This window comes from Protomyctophum bolini (assembly GCF_963924005.1).
Source record: "Protomyctophum bolini genome assembly, chromosome: 3".
Lineage (NCBI taxonomy): Eukaryota > Metazoa > Chordata > Actinopteri > Myctophiformes > Myctophidae > Protomyctophum > Protomyctophum bolini.
In genome coordinates this window covers 19030801-19057079 of record NC_137864.1, presented here as the reverse complement: position 1 = coordinate 19057079, position 26279 = coordinate 19030801, and the positions used below count along the sequence as shown (strand labels likewise).

Here is a 26279-nt window from a genome sequence, read left to right as displayed (position 1 = left end):
ATACATGTAGGCTACTAAATTCACAGTTAACAAGGTAGGCTAATTATCTGTATTTGATACACTGCTAAATTAAGGCAACAGCTCCACTTCCAAACGTCAAAGATATATCATGGGGGGATTCCTTGGGACTCCCCCTGCGCGCGCTCTCTCTCTCACACACTCCCTCGCCCCCTCTCGCCGCCCTCGCTTTCTCTTTGTCACACTCCTTTTCTCTCCCCCTCTCTCTTTGTCACTCTCTCTCTCTCCCCCCCTTCTCCCACCTCTCTCTTAACGCCCCTCTCCTCCCCCTCCCAACTATCTCTCCTTCCTCTCACCCTCTCACACGCCTGCAGAGTTTTCCGTCCTGTGTCAGGTTAACATCTTTAACAAGACCACCTGACGGTAAGAAACGACAAATGGAAGCAGTCGAGAAAACTCTCACTTACCAAGATGACACTGGACTTTATAGAAAGCTGCTCCCAGACAAGGACAAGGCCAAATGCCACGCCGAGACACGCCGAGACGAATCCAATTATGTTGATTTGGATAACTCGCTTGATATGAAATCAGAAGGAACAAAAACTGTGAAAGTGACTTTTACGGGCGCGGGCGACGAGATTGCTGTTATCAAATGCGACAATGACACATTGAAAGAGAGGAGCCCCAATGGTCTCAAGGACTTTGGGGGTGAGGACACAATTCTTTCTGATGACTTCCAGGGGGAACATTCAAAGGAAAAGTGGACCGACAGACCTGTTTCAGGTGAACATCCCTCCTTGGATACTTTATTATTGACTAGAGTTCCGAATGTGGAAGTCGAAAATGAGAACCAATTTCAAAACGAGTTTGACCCAGCAAGTGATCGCAATGAAAACGTCTGCAGTGAAAGTGACGAGTTACAATACACGGAAATGAACAGTAAATCTGAGTCTGACGACGGAGAGAGTGTGGTGTTGTCAGAGCACTGTGAATGTGATCCAATTGAAGACGAATCGCACTACATTACAACTCATGAGATCCAGCTGACAGAACTGGACCACGACGTAGATTACGAGGTGGGAAGAGGAGGTTGCTGGGACTTTGAAGACGAGAATCTAGTTTATTCCTTTGTGGATTATGCCTCTTTTGAAAGTGACGAGAGTCAGGATGGAACGTTAATTCTGGATGGCAGGAGTCAAAAGAAGGCGAAAACAAGCAACAAAGCGCATTCGAACGTTGCGCATCAACGCGCTGCTGGAGCGGTTGTCAGAGCCGAACAGGAGAGTGATCTGTGCGCCAGCTCGGATGAAAGCAGGTCCATGATGTGCAAAAACCAAACGGTGAATCCCGCGGGGCAAATTCACTTGTCGATCCAAACTTCTTCCCGGGCTGTCAACGACCCTAACAACAATATTCTGGGGAATGACAACAACACGTTTAAACACGTGGGAGACAGGGGGCACTTCTTTTTTACGAGTTCCAGCGCCAGTTCCAACGCCAGGCCCCAGTATTTCATCCCTGCGCCTGGTCGTCAGCACCTAGCAACTAAATTAAGAGGTAAAGATATTAATGACTATTCCAGCGGTGCGTCCAGTTCGATCAGCGAGCTGGACGACGCTGATAAGGAGGTGCGTAATTTAACTGCCAAGTCTTTCCGCAGCTTGGCATGCCCTTACTTTGATGCCATAAATCTTAGTGCTTCGAGTGAGTCTTCAGTGTCAGAGTACGGCATTGGATTAAACAAGTGGTCAGCTTATGTTGACTTAAAATATGGCAATATGTCCCAGGGAATAGATCAGAATACCATTTCCCAAGAGAGTTCATTCGAGATGAGTCAGACTACAGACAGGACGAATATACATGGCAAGTCAATTAGCAATACCCAAACCAAATTGTATGAACTGAACAAGAAAACGGAGAGTTCTCAACAAGCATCCTCTTCTACCAAGAAGATAGAACTCAAAAGCCAATTTCAGCCAAAGCAGGGTGATGTTATCACTTTGACAGAAACAGTGAATTTTCATTGCAACGTCCAAGCTGAGATACCCGAAGGTGCAAAGCGCCCAAAATGTTCCAAAAAGGTGCACGGGTCGCGTTCCAAGCACGAGATTAGCGGCAACGTGTCAACCAAGCTGGGGTGTGAAGTGCAATATCAACGCCATGACGACGGGGATATTGTGGGAGGTACACACAATAAGGCCGTTTTTGCATCAAGTCTTTTGAAAAATGTAATTTCCAAAAAGATGCAATTTGAACAAGAGCGCAAAATGGAAAGGGGGGAAATTCGTGACAAACATCAATCACACTCTCCATGCTGTCAATGTAATGATCATGAAGCCATGAAAGAAAGGTATCTGGGAAAAGGCTTTCACAGGCAAACCTCAGAAACAGGTTCAGGATTTAGTTCTCTTGATGAACAAGGTACTGTGTCCAGTCGGGCTAATTCTTGTGAGCCCACAGAGGAGCAGACAGCAGATGATAGCTTACCTCTGTCAGAGAAAGGACACGATGACAAGAAGTATGCAAGTGAGCCTCCAAAAGGGAAACTTAACCCCAGTTTAAATAGTGCATTTCAGTCACTAAAGGAAGGCAACCAAGAGTCTGAAATCCCCACAGATGTGACAATTGGAGCCACAGCAAAGGAAGAAATGGATGCCAGCAGATCATTAACTAAATTGTCTAAGCTTTATGTTCCAAGCTCCCATCTCCTCTCAAAAGAGAAGGATGGAGTGGATGACTTGCTAAGCAACATGCCTGTCGCACACACAACTGCTCGAGTGCAGGACAGTGAAAATGATTCGAACATGGGACACAATGTAAAAGCCGCACAGAAAGAGGAGGAGACAAAGCCACCTGAGATAAAGATTCGACTGAGAAGTGTAAAAGAGAATAAAGGGTATACACTCAATATCGCCAGCCTCTTAACCCCTAAAATAAGTTACAATACTGTAAATACAGTGAGGACAGTTGGTGAGCCCAAGTGCCATGTTCTGGCTGCGTCAGATAAGATTCCACACTTCACAGTTAGAGACATAAGAGACAACAAGTGCAAGTTTCAAACACCCATCTATCATGTCAGAGATGTTCGCAAGTTAGTGAAAAGTTCATATCGTTTTGTGTCTATGGATAATAGTGAAAGTAAATGTTCCACCTCTGCTGCTGCTGATACACATGAGGACAGGACTAAGAAAGAGACTATCAAGCATCTATTGCCGTCTCCTATTGTCATTAAGTGCCACTCAGTAAAAACAAACTGTAACATCAAACAACCTATGGCTACAACTGATTCATTTTCACAGAAACAAATGGAGGTCGGCAGATCGTCTCCCAAAATCATACCCGAAACCTCCAAATGTGAATCTGCATCAGCACAGTGTACAACGAGCAGAGTGGCACCTGTCTTAGCCAAACACATCCATCCTGACCAATCAGAACTCCAGACTAACATTGAAAGCAAGATGTCAAGGCAGAGGCAGGAAAGGGCGATGGGTGATACAGGCGACAGGAGAAGTGAGTCTAAAATACCCAAACAGGCTGCACTAGAGAAACTAAAAGCAGCTGTCAAAACGATGGAACAGCTTTATGTTTTTGACAGAAATGAATGGAAGCGTAAATCCCAGGCTCCACAACCTGTCACTGGCAGCCATGTCCTTTCACTTATTGCCAGTGAAGAGCAAGGTGCAGAGGACGTGATGACAGCAGCAGGGAGCAATAGAATGACAGAAGCTGAAACGAGCACTAACAAGGTCTCTCAATCATTGATTAAGTGTCCAGAAAATAAAGGCACTCTTAAAATCATACATGTTCCATATAACGAGGATGCCTTCAAAACTCAATCGCAACACAGTAAAACATTTAGTAACAAAAGTGTGCTCCATTTTGGGAGTAGCGGTAAGGCACCTGTCAGCGTTAGCTCTCTGGGGAATGACATTCTACAAAGCAGCATACAAACATTATCTACTATGAAAAGTGTTGGCTCTAAAACCCCTATGGCGCCACTGTCAGTGAAAATAGCACCTTCAAAACGTGGGCAGGGGCATCAGGGAAAGGTCAAATGCAATGTCACCAATGCCAATATTACACTGTCCAGCTCCGACTCTGAGAACTATCTAACCATACCAGGGGGAGGAGAGACAAGTGAAATCGAAGTGCTGAATCAAGAAGAGCTGCAGCCCAACTTCATTTCCAAAGAAGGCAGTTCTAATGTTAGTCAGGCCAACGGTCAGGCCAGAGTAGGTGATGCCAAGAGACCTGAGTGTTCTGATCAGTACTCACAAAGGTCACCTTTTGTCACGGAGAGCCATTCAGCTGAGGAGCCATCTGCAACCATTTACCACCAGCCTGTGCCAGTTGCTTTGCAAGTGCCACAACCGCAGGTGTTCTGCTTCTCTCCCTCTGTCCCTACCACGTCACCTACCCCTGCAAGTGTAGAGGCCATCCCACAAACCCAACGCAAGGTGCTTTTGGATCCCACAACGGGACACTACTACCTGGTAGAGACACCATTACAGGCCACAACCAAACGCCTGTTTGACCCCGAGACAGGTCAGTATGTGGACGTGCCCATGCCTCATTCACCTGTGGCCCCTGTCACCCCTGTACCCCTGTCCGTGTCACCCCTGGCACTAAACCCTGGAACCTATGCCCCCACATACATGATTTACCCGGGATTGATCCCTTCACCAACTCTGCCTGCCCAGCCACAGCCGTCGAAGAAAGTCTATCTTTCTGCGGCCGAGGATGCACGGGAGAAACAAAGCAGGCAAGCCCAGTGCACAACAGTTACAGAGAGCCCATATTACAGCGCTACAGGAGGGGCCCCAAAAGTGCCACCACGACTACCTGTGACTATGGCACATGTCAACACCAGGGGAAGGGCAGCCAGTTCAGAAATCAAGCCAGTTATTAGCATCACATCACAACAAGGTCCGAGAATCATCGCTCCACCCTCCTTCGACGGCACAACCATGAGCTTTGTAGTGGAACATCGGTAACCAAGAGTAAGTCACCCTGAGCACATGGACACACTCACATATAAATGTACTACTATACATTTTCTTTCTTTCTTTCTCTCTTTCTTTCTTTCTATCTTATTTTGCATTCTTGCCTAGTTCTATGTGAGAGTTTGTGTAATTGTAATTTAACAAAAAAAAACAAGTAGAAGCTTAGCTTAAAGGTGCCATTAAATATCGGTATGGAAGCCACTGAGAGTTCATAGAGTTCCTTTTTTAGTTTGATGTGATCTGATAGTTTGAGGTAGTTTATATTTGAACAGAACAACCTCAGCCCAGCTTTCACACGGGCATCTGAATTTGTGCAGGGATCTGATTTTACAATTTCGTGTCCAATGCCATGTTTGCGATGCAGTTGTAAATGCATTAGTGATAATGCAAGCAGCCTAGAGTGACTACTGGGGTGGGATGTCAGCGTTAATAGACATGCAATAGTTTCACGACAGGTAACTTGACACTGATGAACTCTGGCTCGGCTTGTTAGGAGATAGGATTTTCAACTGGGGTGATGGATCTCGAGCTAGACTGTTCAGTTCCCTTTTCTCTGCATTACACACTGTCGGGCTATTTTGATAGTGTGAGACGAGTTTGTTTACATGGTTTATTCTCAGGGTTGGAGTGTCACACAGAACTATTCCAGTCTGACACTTTACATTGAGTTATTGATAATGTGTCGTGAAACCCTTCATTAAACTGAAATAACCTTGAAGTAATGAATGCGTTTGTTCTATGTAGGTGCCATTTCAGTAAAATGTTGCCATCTCAAGTACGCTGGTACAGTTGTATTCAAACAAATAACCAAAGCGGAAAAAGCGGAGAATTAATTATATTAAGTTTCCTAAGCCTAACAATCAGACGCTGTTTTCATGATTTGTGGCATTTTGTGTAAAACGGGTCACTCCCGCAAACTTTGCTTATCATAGCCAATCAAAGTAGAATCTTACAAACCTGACACATGCGTCTTGACTCTTGATCACATAACTACTGAAGTAATGTCCACTGAAGTGTGTAAGTATTTGGACAAAATCTGACAGAGGGTAGCAACAGGTGTGTTTCGCACAAATAAAAAGTAAAAAGGCGTATCATGAGCCAAGGAATTCAGGGAAAAATGCTTTTGACCGAAAACATGAATCAGTCTGTTATCTGCAAAAATGAGGCGATGTTAGCAGTTTCTTCCTTGGCCTACTAGGAGTGTGCCTGCCAGTCTCATACTGATCGGTCCAGTGGTGCCGGAGATTAGCTTCTCATAGACAAACAGATGGACGGATAGATAGATGGATGGCCAGACATGACGGACGGACAGACAGTCGCAGGGCTAAAACATAATGTCCAACTATCAGCTGTCCGGCTTTTGGCCTACCGGTGATACAAAACAAAAACAAAGCTGCTTTTATAGTTGCTTAGTTTATGTTAATGAAAGACAGAAAGAAGTTGATTGACTCCAATATAATAATATACTCTTTAGCAATGCCACTCTATAGTTTACTAATTTGTTAAATACAGAAGTGACACCCAGCTTCCTCAAGACTAGATTTCCTCTCTGTCTCTCATACACTCACTTACAACTACTCTCAAGACATTCTCAGCTAATGTGTCAGAGTACAGAATACAACTGCATGATCATGAAGGATCCATGTCAACTGGTGGCAGGCAGGGGGCCTAGCTCAGGGTTGACCAGTGGTGTGAAGGGGAGTACAACAAGTGTGTGCGCGTGCATGTGTGAGTGTGAGTGTGAGTGTGAGTGTGAGTGTGAGTGTGTGTGTGCGAGTGTGTGTGTGTGTGTGTGTGTGTGTGTGTGTGTGTGGCAGAGGGACAGGGGGGCATGGCTGGGATAGTGATGCTGGAGGAAAAGGTCAGGCAATGTAAAGTATTTGTTGTGCTGATGCAGGGGGAGGACAGCTGCCACTGCTGCTCCGGCTTGGAAGCGAGTCTGCAAGGCTGTGATAGGGTCAACTTTTTATAGCCCCCTCCCCCTCCACTTTTTCCTAACCGGGGAGGAGGAGGAGGAGGTGGCAGAGAGCACCGCTCACCTTCAGCACTATGCAAACAAATCGTGCCACATGCCCTGGCAGTAGTTTTGGCTGAACGGGGTCAGCTGATTTGGAGTCAGTGTCTGTTACTGAAAGCTCAGAGCACCCATTCTGGTATTGATTGTATTTCTAATATTTAACCACTTAAATATAATATATAAAGTCCTAAAATGAAAAACAAAAATGGCAGAACGCAGTTGTGATGGGACACATTGTGAACTTGTAGAATTGCTTCTTTTGCTAATGTGTGAAAATATGTAAAAAATCTAAATGAAAACTTAAGGGATAGGAATGCCAGAATTGAATGAATTTCTTTATTTCAAACAAAATACTGCAAACAAGTATGTTTTGTACAGTATACTATATTGCATTAATCTCAGTTTAATTTTCTACATTTTCTCTTTTTGTGGTTGAGGTGTCCAGTGAGGAATCTACCCTTTTAAAAGAACTTTTCATCGCCAGCCCACTTGGCCACTACAAGGCCTACTTCATCACGTGAAGATCAATATCCCATAACTCCCACCACCATTTCAACTCCCAGCGGAGCTCTACTTTTGTAGATTGCCGTGCAGCATAGGCTACTCACTGTATGCATTGTAGCACATTGCAGAATAAGCATAAGCTAGTACAGTATGTCCTCTGGCACATTGCTCTGCTAGGCTCTGACTTGATGCTGCTTTGTCATTTCTAATCAATTGCTGTCTATGAAACTGATCTCTGTTCAGTTTGGACACTGCAAAATGTTGATTCAAAAGGATTTCCATAACACTGATTATCTATTTGGCTATCATTTTAGCTATAGCACAAAAGGTTAGTGTAGCATTGTCACAATGCTTCAAAAATACAGGAGGAATGAGCAAAGAAACCATCTTCTTTACACATGGGATAGGGTCGGGACCACTTGTCAGCACTGATGTTTGTTAAACAGAATATTATTTCAGTGCCCATAATGTTCATATTAAGAGGAATTGAATTTGACATTTCAAAACTATTTTCAGGCTGTCCTGCTAAAATATGTTTCTTTTTGTTGTTGTTGTCAGTTAGCCTATTCTTCCAATGGTAATTGACTAAGATACTGTATGGCAGGACCATTAATTTTCAAAGAACATTTTCATTGTTCACCAAGGCATTTCCATTTGTTTTTAGAATGTGTGGCTATAATAGGCTACTACTTGAAATACAGTTTGTGAACCCTTTTTGAATTATGTCACACAGTGCTGCTAATATCTGTGCTGTACAGTATATTGTGATGTACATTTGTATTTTATGTTCAAAGCACACTCCTTGAATAGTAATGTTTTCAAGTAGGATATAGAGTAAAACACTAAAAAAGTGTTACTCAGAATAACTGGAGCTGGTAAATCTTGTTCAGCAACTGTACTTATGGACAAAATGTTTCCTAAGTAGTGCTGGGATAAACAGAGCCAGCTACAGTCAAGACTTTTAGAGGATAACCTCCTCTATTGGTTGTGGTTTATTTTACACTTTTGTGTAAGGAGAAAGGACATGGTGCTTGTCTGTCTGAACGTGTCAGTGTCTGGGGTGAGAAGCTATGCATGGTATTTCAGCACTCTGTGGGCATACAACAAGGAGTCAAGTTACTTCACTGTAGAGAGGGTCATACAGTATTAGAACAGTGGTTCTCAACCTGTGGTCCGGGGCCTACTAGTGGGCCGTGCGAGGATATTGTGTGGGCCCCCTAATAATATGGAAAAACAATAAGATTTTCACAATCGATTGACTGAATAATCATGCTCTAGAGATTTTTGGCCCCGATCCAGAAAGGTTGAGAACCTCTGTATTTGACTGATACACATTCATGGGGTGTGACTTTAAAGCTAATGGTCTCGCCTATAACTTTGTCTTGTCGTCTTGTTCAAAATGTACTTTTTTTGTACACTGTATAAATATATATATACGTATATATGTTGGCCTGTCATCTGCCATCAGGCTTGTGCACTAAAACTATTCATATCCACACGATTACACAATCCGTGTCCGTTCCCCAGTTCTTGGAGTTTAGGTAAAACTCCAGATTTGACTGAATATCACTGTCCTTGTTCATTGCTGACTTCTGTGCAGTGAAGATATGGTGTTATTTTGTTCTGTTGTCAGTGCTCGTTTCCTTTTGAATACTTTTTGCAGTGCAGCAACAGGGTTCCTCACGCTATGTAAATGGGCTTCATTCACTTAAAGCGAGATTCAATGTTCTGTTCTGTAGGTTGTGGATTTAGCATATTTCAAATATGAACAATACATTAAAGGTATTTGGAGCTGCTGGCCAGTCTATGTACCTCAACTCTGTAGAATACATATTATTTTGCGTATATGACAAAAGAACCGTATGAATTGCCTTATAAGTTGATTTCATTACAGATGTATGGCTTCATGCAGTGATTTGCAAAATTGGTTGTAGATTCTCATTCTACATGGATTGCTCAGTATTGATCAGTATTTAACGATGGTAATTAAAAACTGTCCAATTAATTTAACTTTTCATTTACACACAACATTCAGGGTTGCCAGCCAGCACTTTAAGAGCAGTGCAAGTAAAGCAAAGATTTTCATTTAAAATGATACAATTTGCACAAATATGAGTACCAAGTTATTATTTCAATTAGAACATTTCAAGGCAATCACGTTCTTTTAGGAACTATTGTGTGTAGATGACATGCAAAGTGTACATCCTGTCACATACTTTTTTATTATTATTATTATTAATGTTTATGCTCTCACAATACATATCAAGTAAAATTATGCCCAAAATATCCATTTTCTGACATTTTGTGAATACTACCAATATGTTCTTTCTTAAATTGCACTTGAATTACACCTATTGTGTCACCAAAGGTGACAGTCTGAAATTTGTGATAATACAGTATAATGTACGTAGCACTAAGTGGACTTAAAAAAATGTAAAGTTGTCATTCTGTTAAGTTTAGCCCAGTTGAATGCACTGTAACATATGAGATTAACATGTTTTTGACAACATTCTTTAAAATGTCCTCCATTGATTTTCTGACTTCATGTCGGCTACCAAGCCCTTTGAAAGAAATTGACTCTGTCAAAGCTTGCTTTTGAAATTAGATGGTCAATTGAAAGTGAGGATGGTTAAAAAAAAGTGTGTTGGTGAATGCCTAATGGCAAGTCGCCACTTTGAATGGAACAACATGTTGGATGTGAAGTATGCAAGGCAGTCATTTAGGGGGCATGGTGTATACATTATACACAACGATGGATTGCGTTGACTGCCTCATAAAGAGCGAGAGGTCAGGATGACAGTGAGGGATATGTTGAAGGAGAAGCAGTGCAGTGTTTGCACATGCATGCTTGAAGGTGATGAAATATGACCAGCGAGAGGAGATTGCACTGTAGACAGACAAGTCTATGAATGTCTGGAATAAAAATCAAAATGCAAGCAAACTGAATATGGCGTGAGTCTGTTGGTAAAATACAAATGTCTGATGGAAATTATGATGGAGCCTTCGGGTACTGTGCTACTAAATGGAGGTGAAACAAAAAAAGCTAACGCTTTAATTGCAAAGAGTGTGTGTGTGTGTGTACACGTATGCACAAAGAGACAGTTTTAAGAGCTGAATGGAAGTATGGTAGATTGCTGAAAGAGGGGCTGTTAGCCTGTTACGGTACGTGGACCTAGTAGGTCTACGTACCAGCCATAGCCAAGCTCCAATAAGTGACCTGCGCCTCCACCAACAATAAGGAAGATTCATCTTATTGGATAATGTCTGTAAATCAATCCTAATTTATAAATAAAGGTAATGTGTGCTTAAACATGTGGTGAAGCCCATAATAAGGCAATCCTGAAAGGAATCCCTTATCAAGCTAATACAGTCATGACTTTCAAAAACAGCAAACAACTGCTAGATAAGTCCTTAAATCTCCTCTGCTGCATTATTAATCTGCAAAGGCTCATAGAACTTTTCCAACCAACCTTAAGTGAACTGATCTAACAGTAAGGATTCCCCAAGCAATTCCTTCCAGGAAAAAAGTCATGCTACAGTAGCACTAGCCTGGGAGACCGCAGGCGTTTTGTTTAACAGTAATGGAAGGCCTGCACAACTAAAATGATTGGATAGTGAGTACATTGATAACATCATTCCTTTAATTTCCCTGAGTATCATGACTGTCTTTTGCATATGAAGGAAGCCTGATCGAATTTGATTTGCTGGAAAGATGAAAAACAGATGACATGCCTCAAAGGAAGTAAATCAGATTTATGTCAATGGACACGTACTAAAGCTTTGGCGTCTGCCAGTGTGCAAAGTTAGCTTTCTGGTGGCACTGAAACTCCACCCGGCCGAGGCTTAAGTTTAACCTGACAGTTTGGCGGTGTGTTGATTCCGTTGCCATGGACGCGTCAAGACTGGCAGACACTGGTTTGCCCCCAGCTGCTCTCGTGGTTTCTAAAGAATCTACATTAAGGCCCAGTTGTTGTGCTTGCATGCCAGCAGGGGCTCTGATGTCACAACTGTGACACAGAAAAGCTCCAGATTTATCGTCTCACCTGGGTCAACAAGTATGTGTTTCAGTCAGATCAAAACGTTTCTCAAGTTCGGACATTCCATGTTTAATGTTTACAGTACCAAAACATAAGACATCATACTGTGTGTGTGTGTGTGTGTGTGTGTGTGTGTGTGTGTGCGCGCGAGCGTGTGTGTGTGAGACTGCAACTTATAATGTTGATATATTGTATGTTTTTTAAACCACATGTAAGTCAATGGGGTCACATACCAGGGGTTCCAGTGTACATTTATTGGTGGAATAGCACACACATGTATCATACATATGTAGACTGTGTGTGTGTGTGTGTGTGTGTGTGTGTGTGTGTGCGTATTCCACCACCACTATCCAAATGCTTTTGAAAACACGGACCAATTAAGGCCCAATACAAAAACATATACGCTATGATGGTCTGCCGTTTGCAAATAATTTCACCTCACATAAGCACAAAGAAGAAACTGTAGTGTGCATTAACTAAATAGTCCTAATTAAATATCCAGGATTGATATTATTATGAAAAAGGGAACCATTGTGGTTATGTCTGTAATAATAGTACTAGAGTGTCAGTTACTAATACCGAATTGCTCTACCAAATGTCAAAGTATAGGAGAATTTATTCAAATGGGAAAAGCTAATCCTTTCTAATGTCTTGAGTGTGATATTTACATAGTTTCTGTTTAAGGGAAAATAGCTTTGGTACTATTCATACCGAGTATCATTTACCATACAAATGATACAAATGCATCCCTTATAAATATAAAAATACAAAACTCCTGATTTCAAACAAAACAAATTAACTTAAATACTCGGAGGAATGTAAACATTGCAAGTGTTGTAAATGGTTGCTTTCCCTTGTTAAGCCCGATTTATGATACATTGCACAACGATGTTGCACGCAGAAAATAGCAGATCACAATGCGTCACACACGGCTGCAACACATTGTGAGCTTGTACATCGGCTATTTCCGGCGCGCTACACCTTCGTACGACTAAGCATAAATTGGGATTCATGCTCTCACTTGGCTTGTGTCTGAAGTGGAACGTGAAACTCAATGCAATTAATATTCTTTGAGCGAGAGCACCGGCTAGATTCAAGAGTCCTCCAATAACAACCACGACTCCATCTTCATCTTATGTCCTCTACCTACCAGTCAGACTCAAAAACCTTTTTGCACATGTTGGAATTCTCTTGATGAAGTGGGAATTCCGAACCGGGCACAAGCTGCTTTCTGTCTTTGTGTGATGCAATAGTCTTCCCTGACGGCAGGCTCTCGTACTTTGTTATGGATTCACTGAAAATGGCAAAGAATGGAAATTTAGCACTTTATGTAATCTGATTTAAGATTCCTGCTCCTTTATGGAATATGTAAAAAGAAAAAGTACAAGGTAAAATGAATACCAGTAAGATGCGCAAACGCGGGAAGCGAACGCAGCTCGTACATATTTGGGTTTTGGACGTATAGCTGCTTTGGGGAGTCCTTATATGGTTATGGCTGAGTCATGGTGACGTAATCACTCAGCTCCATATATGGGCACAAAAGCGGGACACACAGACAGACAGACATGATCTGCTAGGTCTCATAGTAAGTGCTCACTGCGTTCGCAATCACTGCGTTCACAATAATCATGTAAATGATAAACTGAAATGAAAAATATATGAAGAAGAAGAAAGTTCCCAAACGGTGTGACAAGTTGTGTGACTGACTTTGGGAGTTAATGACAACTACACATCTTTGCAATATACTTCATGCAACTATACAAAAGGTTATGAATGATTTGTTTTTGTAACATTTTATTTGGTGTCAGTAAATGCAAATAAATGTGAGTAGAGTAAGTGTAATTATGTGTTTGGAAACCATTCTTGACATATTTAAATTGAAACGTAGCTGTAGTGGTTTACGAGCACATTTAATCACCTTCAATTGTTATGATCAATTAATATAAGTAACTAACTTGGTCAGTCCCATTGCAATCTGGGAACCCATCGGCAAAAAATAGAAAAAAAACAGCACCTTCTGCAGTTTGTTTCCTTTGAATTTGCCTCTGGGGCAGGCCCTTAGACTATATATTAATAGAGACGGCAGGGGATTTCTCCTCCCATCCACTTAAGCGCATGAGGCGATTTCACTCCACCTAGGAACAGAGTGCATTCTGGGATGGATTTGAGCAAACACATGAACGCGCTGGCCGCATCATTGCGCCATTGGCGCGTGTTCACGTATGAAACATACGCCTCAAGACTTACCTTTATTCCTTGGCTTTTCCAAGCACAGTATGAGATGTTTCGATGTTTAATGTGACACTGTGCATGTTGTTCGTGGTTGTTTTTGTGGTTTTTAAATGAACTTGTGTTTTTTAATGTTTTACTGTAAAGCACTTTGGTACAACGTTGTTGTTTTAAAATGTGCTATATAAATAAAGATGGTATGGTATGGTATGGTATGGTATACAGTAGCGTTCACGTATCATGGGCCCAATAACGTGAACTTGCGCAATGATAGCCAACGGACCAGTGCTGGCTTGAGCTGCACTACCAAATTCGGCCACTGTGTCCATTTCACCTCAGGGTTTCCTCCGGGTGCCGTCTCTATTAATATATACTTTGAGGGCAGGCCCCAGTAGAATGTGTATAACAGGATGTTGGCCCATTTGGCCCGGCCTCAGCCCTCCATTTCCTGTGGTGTGCCTATGTTTTCATTCCCACTATCAACAGTGTATAGACTATAGACATTCTGAATGGCCTTGCTGACAGATTTGGTAGCGCAGCACAGAATCTGTTCTTGAGAGATTAGTCCCATTGTTCTTATTAAATGTCAAGGAAAAATCTGAATAAGGGTGAAGTGACAACAAAGACTTTTTTCTACAGTATCTGCAATGATGTTCTTATACCTGAAGGGAAAGGTAGTCTTCTCCATCTGCATGCACACCAGGAAGGGATACTTTGAGAACTGCACGGTAGTGATGAAGTCCAGTGTTGCTTCCGTTTCAAAGGTGACCTCCATACCCATTCTGACAAAGTCCAGGTCTACTGTCACATTGCCAGCGACGAAGAGAGCACCCCTGTGGCCAAAACAACGGGAGAATGCGTTCAACAGGGAAACAAACATTTAGTTCAAACACTGCAACGGTAGAGTCCAGGTAATGTGATAACAATTTCCAGTGTTAATTTTAATTTTAAATCAAAGGGCTTCAACGTATAACCTCTGTATGTTGGCCCACGCACAGAGACATGCCTTGGCAGAGATGCCACTGTGGTTTGTTCTGCTCCTATAGATAGCCAACCACTCTATTATCAGTGGAAGTCAAGAGGTACAACTATGTTGATCCATTCACCTGCCTCTGCCATTCCCCTGTACCCATCACCTCACCCTGAATAACTCTTCAATGTGTCAATTAAATATGAATATGAAGAATGAATCTAGATTATACATTGTCCCTTTAGGAAATATACTTGGGTGTCCTCTGTTATCTTTTTTTTACACTGAATCACTGATATGGATGTACTACATTTTAGCTTAAGGGTAAAAAATGTAGTTACATGATACATCACAGTCCTATGGCACAGACAAAACACAATAGTGACTTATATTGGGTTACCCCCCATTCAATGCTATTTCATCATCAGAGTCAGTGAGACATCTAATCTGAATGAGACATACTATGCTTGATTGACATGTCCCTTGTTCAACAGCTACTGTTGGTATTGACAGTAGAGTTCTAAAATAGACCACCAGTGGGCGGGTGACAAACTGATGTCATACCCACACATACGCAATTATGAGGCAGTCATGAATAGTCACAGACACAATTCGGGCACTTGTCCAAGGCATCAGTGGAAAAAATGAATCAGACCACCCTTATAGACCATCTAAAGTTTGCATAAATCCAACAACGTGAATCTATTTACAGTACGATGACATAGCCGGGGACCTTTGAATTACAAAGGTTGCCTTCAGTCTTCTTTTTTTTTTTTTATCACCACAGCTTTTGCTCTATATATTCATCCTGGACAGCTTAAACATCTAAAAGATAGGACAGAAGCGAAAAAGTACAGTACATTGCGTGAGATCATATATTATCTCACATTTACCCAAAAGGAACTGTTACTGTTACAGCAACTTGCACAGAAAGCAGCAGAAATGTGCTATATTATACTGACTGTGTCAGCTCTAGCTCTAACTTCAAATCAGAGGATTATTTCAAACCTTAGCATATGTACAAACTCGCAACGTGTAGATCGTCAATCTTCACTATTTTTGTACACCAATTGTACAACGAAGCATAAGTATTTGGGTTAAGTAGTTAATCGATTTAGTGGATTATAAAAAAGAATATTCCTTTATATAAGAAAACAAATAAACCTTGATCTTGATTATGTGTTTATAAGTCTGGTTCTAAATACTGGTTTCAATATATTTTTGGTTAGCCCTAGTCAGCTGTATTATTGGAAGATTCTTCTTTTTTGACTTTTCTGCCTTTATTGATAGATACAATTGAAGAATGGCAGGAAAGATGGAGAGAGAGAAGGGGAGAGACATGCAGCACTGTCAGGTCAGAGTCTATATGTGGCATGCTCCTGGACCACTAGGCCAGCAGGCACCTTTTTATTATTGGAAGATTCTGTCTAGAATAAGTATTATTCTAGCCATCTGGACAGCATACCTGTTGTTGATGCTGGTCTTTGACTCCCTGTACCACAGACTGATCTCCATGCCTCCAGAGATGTCAATAGCTAAGCCTCCATGGAATTCTGCACTGGCCTTCAGACCAGACTGGAGCTGAATAACCTAGAGATGGACAGGGGGAGGAGGGAACAGTGATGGTGAATAGGAATATAAACAATAGACATGATACCATCTAATCACAATTTATACGACAAATACCACTTCACGGATACATATTAAAACAAAAACATCTATATTATTTCAGAAATGCTGAATTACTGGCACACAACCAGTCGCAATGCACTTTGTTGTCAAATCAAATCAAAGTTTATTTGTATAGCACATTTACATTGACCGAAGACAAACCAAAGTGCTGAACAAGAGCATGTAATGAAAAGAAAAGACAAAACAAAGCAACAAGTGAGAGCAGAAGTATATACAAACATGGTATAAGAAGGGTACCGGTATATGCGTTTTCAGACAAAATTAAAAGCCAGGGAGAAAATGTGGGTCTTTAGGAGAGATTTAAAGACACCCAGGGACTGGGCAGAGCGAATGGGAAGGGGCAGTGAGCTTGTAGATCAGCTATTTTAATATTAATTAGATTTATCATTTTCCTTTTTACAGTTTTGCCTTTAATGACAGAATTGGGACGCAAGGGTTAACACCACTTTTTGAGCTCAGGAGCAACACTGGCCAGAAGTCATCTTTGTGCGCATTCAAAACAGCTTGATGTGCTATAAGCTATACAGTGGCAAAAGCTTACCTCAGAATGATCAGTCAGCAAAATGAGACCCTTCACAACATTTATGGGATCCCCGGACATGGAGAACATTTTGGACATGAGGTCGCTGTATCCCTTGAAGAACGTCACCGGTCTCAGCTGGACATCGAACAGCATAGCAGACATTCCAGCAAAAGACTCCAGGTCTTTCTCTCCCTCATCAGGTGTGGCAGCAATCAGGGTCTCAAGGCCTTGAGCCTCAATCGCAACCTGAATACCATTAGATTGCAATGATTACAGGCATTCCATGTACATCAGTTTTTCCCAAACATAGGGACTCAATCCATTTTAGGCCACGCACCCGTTTGGGGGGGGTTCTTTTTACCACTAAACTAACAATGTTTAAATGGGGCTTAAGTCATTAATTCATAATGATTCTTTTGTAAGTTCGGTTTCTGGAAGATTTGGGAAAAAGAGTTTGGGATCCCTTTCTAGTACGGTACATAGTAAGCAGTTGCTTGACTTGGTGAGGTGTAGGTGCTTGAGTCTCAACTGTACACGTCACGGAAAGTCATGACATGAAATCACAAAATCAAATAGTTTCAAATAACAGGCATGGTTGCTTCACCTGTAGACCATGCAGCAGGGCTCCACCACTAGCGCTGTAAATATTCATGTTGCTTCTCCTCAGGATCCCAGAGCCAGAGTACAGGATGTCCAAACTGTATGTGGATTTGATATCAGCAGTATCTGCAGAGTGTTGAGTTTGTTTTTATTTTTTATAATACATGTTTGTGTTTACAGACACAATGTAACACCTCATCTACTGTACACTGCCAGCGATTGTTGTTAACTTGTTGTCATGTAATGGCTAAAAAGTCCAATGGTACTCAGGAATTACATCAGCCTTCGAACGTTTTTGTGAAATCCATGTTTAATCTGTAAATGTAGTGATATGCCGTTTATAACCACTTAAAACCTATAGTTGACAGGGGTCCCCTAGGGATATATAGTGTACATGGTCCTCTTTATTCCTCCCCGTACAGAAAATATCTTGTTGTGTTGTAGATCTGCCATTTGGCCGAATGTTTGCCGATTATCTCTGAATGTTCTCCTATTATTTATGACATGCCCGGGATTGATGTTAAACTGAGGTAAAATTCTAACATGAGTACTTAATAATGAGGCTTGGTTGGTTTGTATGAAATAATAAAAAAAGCCACTCACGTGCCATGAAGCCTGAGTATGCAGAGGAGGATCCCACTTTTGCAAAACGGTTATAGTTATGGGAATTCATGTCCTTCATAGCCTCTCGTACCACTTTGCTGAAAAATAAACAAAATAAAACAGTGTTTTTTATACCGTTTGTGCTTCAAAAACAGCTTAGTCCACTGCGAAACATGGGCCATTTCAACATACATATCTTAGTTCAAAGTTCATTGGATATTCTAATCTAGATCAAAGACACACCTGGCAGGCATGTTGAAGCGGAGGATGTCCTGGATCTTGGAGAGCATGTATTTGTTCATTTCATGGGGCAGGTGTCCGATGGACAGGAGCAGATTTTTGACTTCTGTGTATGAAGGGTTGCTGCCAAGGATGACATCTGCAGCAGCGGTTCTCACGTTCTTCTCATAGATCCGACGATTCTGGTGGTAAACCCTGCTCACTGTCTGTTTGACCTAGGATTCAGGTAGAAAGGGATGCGCAAAAGTAAAAATTAAAATCGATGAATTGATAGTCAACGGTTTTATTTATATATATATATATATATATATATATATATATATCCAGTTATCCATCCACATAAATGTTGTCTCTATCAGGCAAATGATAACATGATATACCATTAGCATCAATACCAATAATGCAGGCACACTTTGGTGGGCCTGTAGCCCTGTACTCAACATTGCACCATAGCATTCAAGTCACCTGCAGTACGCCTAAGCTAACAAAATAAATGATATCCTCTAAATTGTAGTCAAATGGGCAGGGTTTGGATGACAATATGAATATAGCCTTTGCAACATATTTTATTTTCATACAATAATATATAAATGAATATAAAATATATGCATTTGATTTTTTTATTATCATCGATTTTGATCCTATTAACGATTAGTCAATGAATTGGACCCATCCCTGTTTATATTCAACAATAGTATTATGGGCTATTTATAGTATACTTAATCTCACAACCATGTCGCTCAACAAACACATTTTCAAATGTGATTAGCAGTTATTTTTGCAGTTGACACTAATGTAAGATTAATGTAAGAACACAGAATAGCATTTGATGTTATGTATCTTGTAACATACCTCATCTGTAATGAGACTGAAATCATATTTCTGTAAGGAAGTAAGGGCAATGGTGCTGAGGGCCCCAACCTCAGATTCAGCATATTTGGTCAAGATTGGAATGGCCTCAGGGAGCAGCGAGTTCTTCAGAGCCAGTAGGTACATCTGGACCTCGTTCTCTTTCTGTGTGCTGTCAGGACCTTCCAAAAGCATCTTCTTCAGCTCAACCACCGTCTGAGAGGTAAACATAGACCCCGGCGTCAGTTAGATTTGTTTTTTTAAATGACTTTTCTATTCAGTGTATGTGTATGGCATGGAGGAAATGCTTCCTTGATTAAAATCTTGTTTTCCATCCAGATGTAAGTAATAGACTAGATAACTTACAACTGACATTGCATAATAACTTAGATACAGTCAGTGAAGTTAATCATCGCACCGGCAAATCGCATCCTCCTTTGTCACAGAGCTTGCGGACCAGGGCCCCCATAATGATCACCACAGACTCTTTGATGTCAATGATGGCGACCTTTCCCATCTTTTCCTTAGAAATGTCCTGGAAAGGAAGAAACAGTTGTTAACTATAAAAAGTGCTCCTCAGAGGAGAGGTCTCTGTCAGGTCATGTAGGTTATTGCATATCTGCCTCCTGTTGGCGCCATACTGTTAAATGGTTGGCATTCATTCCTCAATGTAGTGTGAATGTGCGTGCAAAGTTTCACCGCAATTGGATGATACGTTCATGATTTACAGCAATTTGTTCAAAACGGGCCACTATCTTGATTACATGACTAGAGATCATGTGTACCAATTTGCGTGAAATTTGGATAAAATCTGACGGAGTCATTTAAAAAAGTGTTTTGCATAAGTCCTGGTGGCGCTATAAAAGGGCAGATGTGAAAATGATGTATATGTAAAGTTGCTCACCAGCAAAGTTTTAAGCAACTTTTCATTGGGATGTGATGCAAAGCCGCAGGCATACAGGAACCTCTCCTGCAGAACCAAACTTTTGGTGTCTGTGAAGTTGAGGAACTCAACCATGGCGTCCAACGATGCAGAGGTCTGCGACGACGTGACAGCGTCTACTACCTGAGGTCTGAAAACCAGAAGGAAACAACTCAAATTAAGAGCGGCACATCATATCCTGAAGTAGACCTGGAAATGAAATAATTTACATACACCATATTTATTATGGGACTATGAGAGTGTGACAGATTCCTGTCTCCTAATCAAGTAGAGCTTGGGGGTCCTTGACATGGAAAATGTTTGAGAACCTACTGGTGTAGGGATACGATACAAGGCTGGCAGAAGTGAGAGGAGGGAGGCAGTGACAGACAGGTAAACAGTAGGATAGAGGCGGTGTCTGCTTACAGGGTTGTCTTGCTGGCACTCTTCAGCACTTTGAGAATCTCACCCTTGGAAGCCTTCCTAATGCTCTGGATCAGAGCCAGGAAGCTGCGGGGTGCCGTGGCCTTGGACAAATTGGCTGGTTCAAATTGTTTCTGATTGGCCTGCCAATGTTCAAGGAGCTAGCAGAGGAAACAGAGCAGGGAAGTTGGGAATCACACTAGTACAGAAATTCAATAAAACCGGCAAAAACATACAGTATGGATGTATTTTCAGTGGATCTATGTGCGTGAGGGAAGTCAATAACATTTTTGAGTGGTGCTAGCCACTCCCATACACAGCAATGTGTGTCCCTGGCTGGCTGGCTCCACGCACGCAAAGACGCTAGGGAGGAGGGCTTGTACAGTACAGTACTACAGCACCACTCAGTTCAGATGGAAGTCTGTTGAAGTTAAATTATAGTTACATTATTGAAAACGCTTTTTAAATAGGTGTTGGGGACAACTATTATCAATGCAATTGCTATAACTTAAAAGCAAGCAAACAAAAAGTTCTGTTAATGAAACTGAAACATCACTCACTGTTGGACAGCCCTTGCACTTGGATTTGACTTTCTCGGCAATGATCCCAATGGCTGCCAGTTGGGGATCAAGTGATGCGACAACCTCAGGGACATCATTCCCAGCAGCCTGCCCTGGCCCCGCCTCTGTTCCAACTAGTGTGAAGGCTTGTCTAGGTAACGAGAAAGTGTAATTCATAAATGCAAATTGCTTACATGGCTGCAAGCTAAAAGGGAAACCTTGCAGTAAATACTGTAAGTGTGATTTCTAAATGCTGTATTACCAATTCAACCCCCAAACTTACCTGGACACAACTTTAGCTCCTGCAGATTTCCGAGCAGTGACAGCAAGTATGTGTGTCTCCTCAGCCACAGCTGACCGGATGAAACCGTCCTCTAGCGTAAATACTGTGAGAGACCTGGACTTTTTGCTCACACCCAAGACCTGAAGGAAGGAGAACAAATTCAGTCATTAAAAAATATATTTTTGTGGTTCCTTCTGACAGAACAGCGGCATTCAGCTTAAGGATGCGTTTGCTGACTAACCAGACTGGGGGTGGAAAAACCAGTCTCATGGGTCCTGCATGTGTCCAGAATCTTGGTTCTTGTCACTTGGCCGTGTGCTGCCTTGTACTGGACTATACACCTCCCAGACACATCGTTCTGTTCCGAGATATAATAGAAACCATGTTAGTTTAGTTACAGTGCATATCTTCAAATAAACCATTAACATATTTTAAAAGCCACTTACCTCTATAACCTTTCCAGTATTGAGTTGAACTTGCAGCAAGCTGGCAACCCCTCTTTTTAGGTTCTTGATGACTGCAGGCTCTGTGCGATAGGAGTAGAATGCTCTCACCTAATGCAACAGCATAGAAAAAGAAACAGCTCCATTGAACTTTGGCTTATACTGTGTTATTGTGTTTATATTACAACAACATTATTTTTGTTGTGGACCCAATTGTAATGGGTCCCCCCATTCTGACAAAACCAGCTAACTCCATTGGATCCTTAAACTGTCGATTAAACCAGCTAACTCCACCCCCTCTCACCACCTGATGCAAGTATCTGAATATATATAAAGTTACAATACCAACTTTGATGTTATTTTAAGGTTTTCTTCATTTGCTGACAATTTTACATTTTGGAGTTTGCTGGTTTCTGCCCGACAGCAGAGATATACCGTATACTTTACAGATCTGTCTGGTATCGACCCTAATTGATGATCTACAGACAAACAAACAAAATTTAACAAGATTATAATGAGGTCTAGATCACATCTGAAACTGTTGCTTCTTTGTTTTGTTGAGAACCAATTCCCTTTAGAGATACATATGGTTATGATGTTTGCCACCAGGGGCCTTGGGTTTTGCAACATGTACTGATAACGAAACATTTGACAAAAAATGTCAACAGAAATATGGATTTGGAGACAAAGAGTCTGTCAATGTCAAGTGTATAGTTATACAAAGTATGTAAAATGTGTTTACAAGTTAAAACTTTGTTTCACTTGATTGTTGTTGGTTTTTTAACTACTTTAGTTTTTCCCTTTCATTTTCTCCCCAATATAGGCACTACCAATTCCCTCCACGTGTGTACTGCATGCAGTCCCCGTCACTCGCTTCCAACCCCTGCTGTTGGCCTGTGAAGGGAGTAGACAACCACAGCCCTCCTCTGTTACACATGGAGGAGCCACCAGTCAGCATTTTTCACCTGATAGTGAGGCATTTCCCCTGAGAGAAGCACAAAGTGCCAAGGTTCACTATCTGTTGAGCAGGTGCCCCAAACAACCAGTAGGTGTCACTAATGCAGTCCCACACACAGATATAAAAGGCCAGATACCGAGATACCTCATTGGCCACTGCAATTCATTGGAGCGACCTGTATCCAATGGAACTTGGAAGCACAGGCGGAAGTCAAACGGAAGGCAAGCTGCCACTCAAGTGAATAAGACTTGCCCCCAACGGCGTCAACTCCGCGGGTGCGCAGGAGCCGAAGCACCCGCTGGCAAAATAATAAGCCAATAATAATAAGTTGCAGGGCGGGTGGGCACCTTAAAATATATAGGCTACTCTAAGGTGGGCACCCACTGTCGTTATAGGAACCTTCCGCCCCTGCTTGCCCCCCACCTGCTGTTGTTTCCGATTGGCCTACCGAACGTCCACTCTGTGGCACATGCGGAAGCTTCTGTAGCTTCCTTCCCTGTAAGATGGCACTCGAGATACACACACCCCAGAGCCAAAGGAGGCGGCTATACCTTTCTATGTCTATGGTCCCCTACCTACCGGCTTCCCACCCATGGACACTGCAGACTGCCATCCCACCCCACTCAGGGCTCTGTGGTGGTGTCCGTTTTACCTCCACCTTTTCACTTCAGTGTTACATTATGGTAGATGTCCTTTAGCTTCTCCAACAACAAAATAAAGAAAGTCTTTGGGCTTACCTTTCCATTTCTTAGGTGCACCATAAAAGGCTTCGCTAGAGCTTCTAGTCTGGTGTTCCCCAAGAGGCTTTCTGTCGTGGAGCCATGGAGGATGTTCTTTTCCTCTGATTGATGGGCTACATTATCAATCCTCACATTAGAGATCTGTTGTTGAGAGGGAGGAGGCATGTCAAATGATGAATGAATGTGTACACCTATCTATCCTTTCATGGTAAGTTTGTAGAAGATTTACTTTGTTCCTACTCAGTACTGTACATGGCTGAATATTCATAACGTCACACCACTAGAGTGTGTAGTTATGCTCACATACCGCCACTTGAATGAGTTGGTCATCCTCGCTATCTGGAGCTCTCCAAACCAGGTTAACGTCCACATCACTTGAAACCCTATAGCCAGAACTCCCCCCTTTTGACCCTTTGGCCTTGTCGACCAGGACCTCAGTTGTATAGGCGAATTTGTACAGCTGGTCATTGTTCAATCTGGGTCCAACGCCAGCACCTGAAGCAACAGTGAGAGAGAGAAAAAAAACATTACAGATCACAGAATACACAGATGTGTGGAAATGTTAGCTAGTCCAAGTGACTCAATATGTTAAGGTTACAAAACAGCTATGCACATTGAAACCTGAAAATAAACTTATGGAAACAAGTCTATTTTCCCAGTTTAAATTAAGAAATTTGCTGTGTTACATCATTGTTTGCAGTACAATGTGACATTAGCCTCATCATCTTTAGAATGCTGTCTGGGCCTCACTTCAAAAACAGTTAATTCTTTATAGGGATAATTTAACCTAACAGTTGGTTTTACTTTCTTTTAGTGTCCTGTTGATGTCCCATATGAATCGTGGCAAGTTCACTAGGCCACAATCAACGGTCATTTAACTAGGTGTGTTTCAGCCGAGACCAGATACAATCTCTTTACCACACAGTGTAGTATGTTAGCTGTGACATTAGGACACAGGCAAAGACAGACTGACGTGTCCATTTTTTATTGCATCACCAGTCACAGAGATGTAGCCACTGTAAACGAATACAAACGAATGCAACGTTTAGTAATCAAGTTACACTGTCAAAGCAAACCAACCACCTTTAAATAGAATACTTGTTATTGCAATCATTCTCTTTACCTGAGAAAGACTCTTTTCATCCAGTAAACAAGACTTAACTTGTGATGTCATCAAACAACAGTTTCTGAAGTTATACTGAGAATGAATGGGGAACTATGACATCACTCCAGGTGATTTCCACTTTTTCAGTAGGCTACAGCTTTTCACAGCAGGCTATTGTATGCTGCTGCATCAATAAAAACGAAATGTTCTACGAATCCTGTCCAGTAATGTTTCATGAAGTGGAGCAATTCCACATTAGTCTTGATATTGATGATGGTAAGTTTCTCATGCATTCTGTCTGCTGACCAGTTGTGATATCAATCAATTGGCCTACAATTTTCCTTTACTATGAATGCATTGTGTATCTATGTTACAGATCTATACACTATGGTAGACCTATGTCTTGAAGGTTAATTTAATGAACAGGCCTATACTTCATTCTCTGTTGGAACATTGTCTAAAAACAACACCATCAATGTTTCAGAAAATCTACAAATGAAAACACTCACCTTTAACTGAATCCAAGCAGGAGGATGCTATAAGAAAAAACAAAACAAGGGCTAACATAATGTGTGCTGTCTTTGTAACCAGTTGAATCAAACTGGTGAGAGTCAGTCAGAAGGAAAGGCCAGGCACGTTGAAGATACTACAATTATGTTTTATCTGAGGGGAGGGCAGACTCCAAACTCCACGCTCAAGTACTAAGTACGAAATAAACAGCAAATCATTAACTTAGTAGAGGATGACCATCTACTACAATTGAGAGATGTAACATGATGCGCTATGGGGGCAGTCATGTCTCCGGTACTGCAACATGGACTAATCAATTTAATCTAATCTCAGTGATTGATTCATCAAAATGACAACTGCGAATTTGCATGAAACATTGAACTCTTTCACGAGCTAAAGTTTCATTTTTAGAAAATAAAACAAATGACATCGCTAACGTTTGTCATTCCCGTACAATAATAGGCGTATCTGAATTGACATTGATTGGATTTGATTACCGGACGGGTATCAATTTATTAGTTAGCCTACCTTATAAAGAGCCGTCGCCATCTAGAAACCTTTCACCTAATTTCCTGAGACTCGGGGACGAGGAGGATGAATAAACAGACGCTACATTGTGGCTCTCACTTCGTGAATACCGGTAACTAGAAGGAAAAGGGGCTGTCGGTCTGGTCGTGTCGGTAAGGAGCGGAAGGCATCAAATTACTGTGAAACGTGCAACCTCCACTAAATAGGTCGCCCCAATAAATAAATGATCATTGAGGTTAGAGCCAGGACTGTTAAATCGGCATATAAACTGCTGCATGCTAGCTGTTTCCCCCCCAAATAGCCCGGTTACGGGGTTACATACTGATAACTGACAATGACATATGTCACATAACAATGTAGGCCTACTAGACTTTTTGAGCTGTAATTGATCATGATGATGAAACATGAGGGTCAGACAATTTGGGGCAGTAATACCCCTAGCTCCACAAGCAGAACCCAATGGTAGTAAAGTTTCTGACATTTTTAAGACTTTATGCTTAAAGTCCAAATTTCATAAAAGCTTTATGGAGGGTTCCGAGAGGGGCTATAATACCCCATCAGCAGAGCACACATCTTTTTACT

At 41.7% G+C, this 26279-nt stretch overlaps 3 protein-coding genes across 4 annotated transcripts in view; 1 reads left to right on the top strand and 2 right to left on the bottom strand.

Moving 5' to 3' along the window:
• The first annotated feature begins 322 nt into the window (after positions 1-322).
• LOC308312566 (uncharacterized protein C4orf54-like) lies at positions 323-10413 on the top strand. Of its 2 annotated transcripts, none has more exons than XM_080759209.1 (2): positions 323-4958; positions 7424-10413. In XM_080759209.1, the coding sequence occupies exon 1, from the start codon at positions 396-398 to the stop codon at positions 4950-4952; it is 4557 nt and encodes a 1518-aa protein (XP_080615335.1). In that variant the 5' UTR covers positions 323-395; the 3' UTR covers positions 4953-4958; positions 7424-10413. The 2 variants fall into 2 exon arrangements, with proteins under 2 accessions (XP_080615335.1, XP_080615334.1); XM_080759208.1 differs by having other exon boundaries at positions 7416-10413.
• A 1051-nt stretch (positions 10414-11464) lies between these two features.
• Positions 11465-24428, bottom strand: mttp (microsomal triglyceride transfer protein; the record flags this gene model as incomplete). The annotated part of the gene is made up of 18 exons (XM_080758938.1): positions 11465-12813; positions 14411-14581; positions 16184-16308; positions 16952-17179; positions 17538-17659; positions 18137-18234; positions 18380-18591; positions 19229-19441; positions 19644-19760; positions 20130-20298; positions 20574-20731; positions 21131-21281; positions 21414-21553; positions 21655-21771; positions 21860-21967; positions 23552-23695; positions 23862-24049; positions 24359-24428. The coding sequence occupies 18 exons, from the start codon at positions 24426-24428 to the stop codon at positions 12666-12668; spliced, it is 2679 nt and encodes an 892-aa protein (XP_080615064.1). The 3' UTR covers positions 11465-12665.
• acer2 (alkaline ceramidase 2) overlaps positions 23107-26279 on the bottom strand; it is a 30196-nt gene continuing 27023 nt past the window's right edge. Inside the window, exon 7 of the transcript XR_013963853.1 lies at positions 23107-23225. The gene's annotated coding sequence lies outside the window, so the exon portion shown is untranslated. The remainder of the gene's footprint in view (positions 23226-26279) is intronic.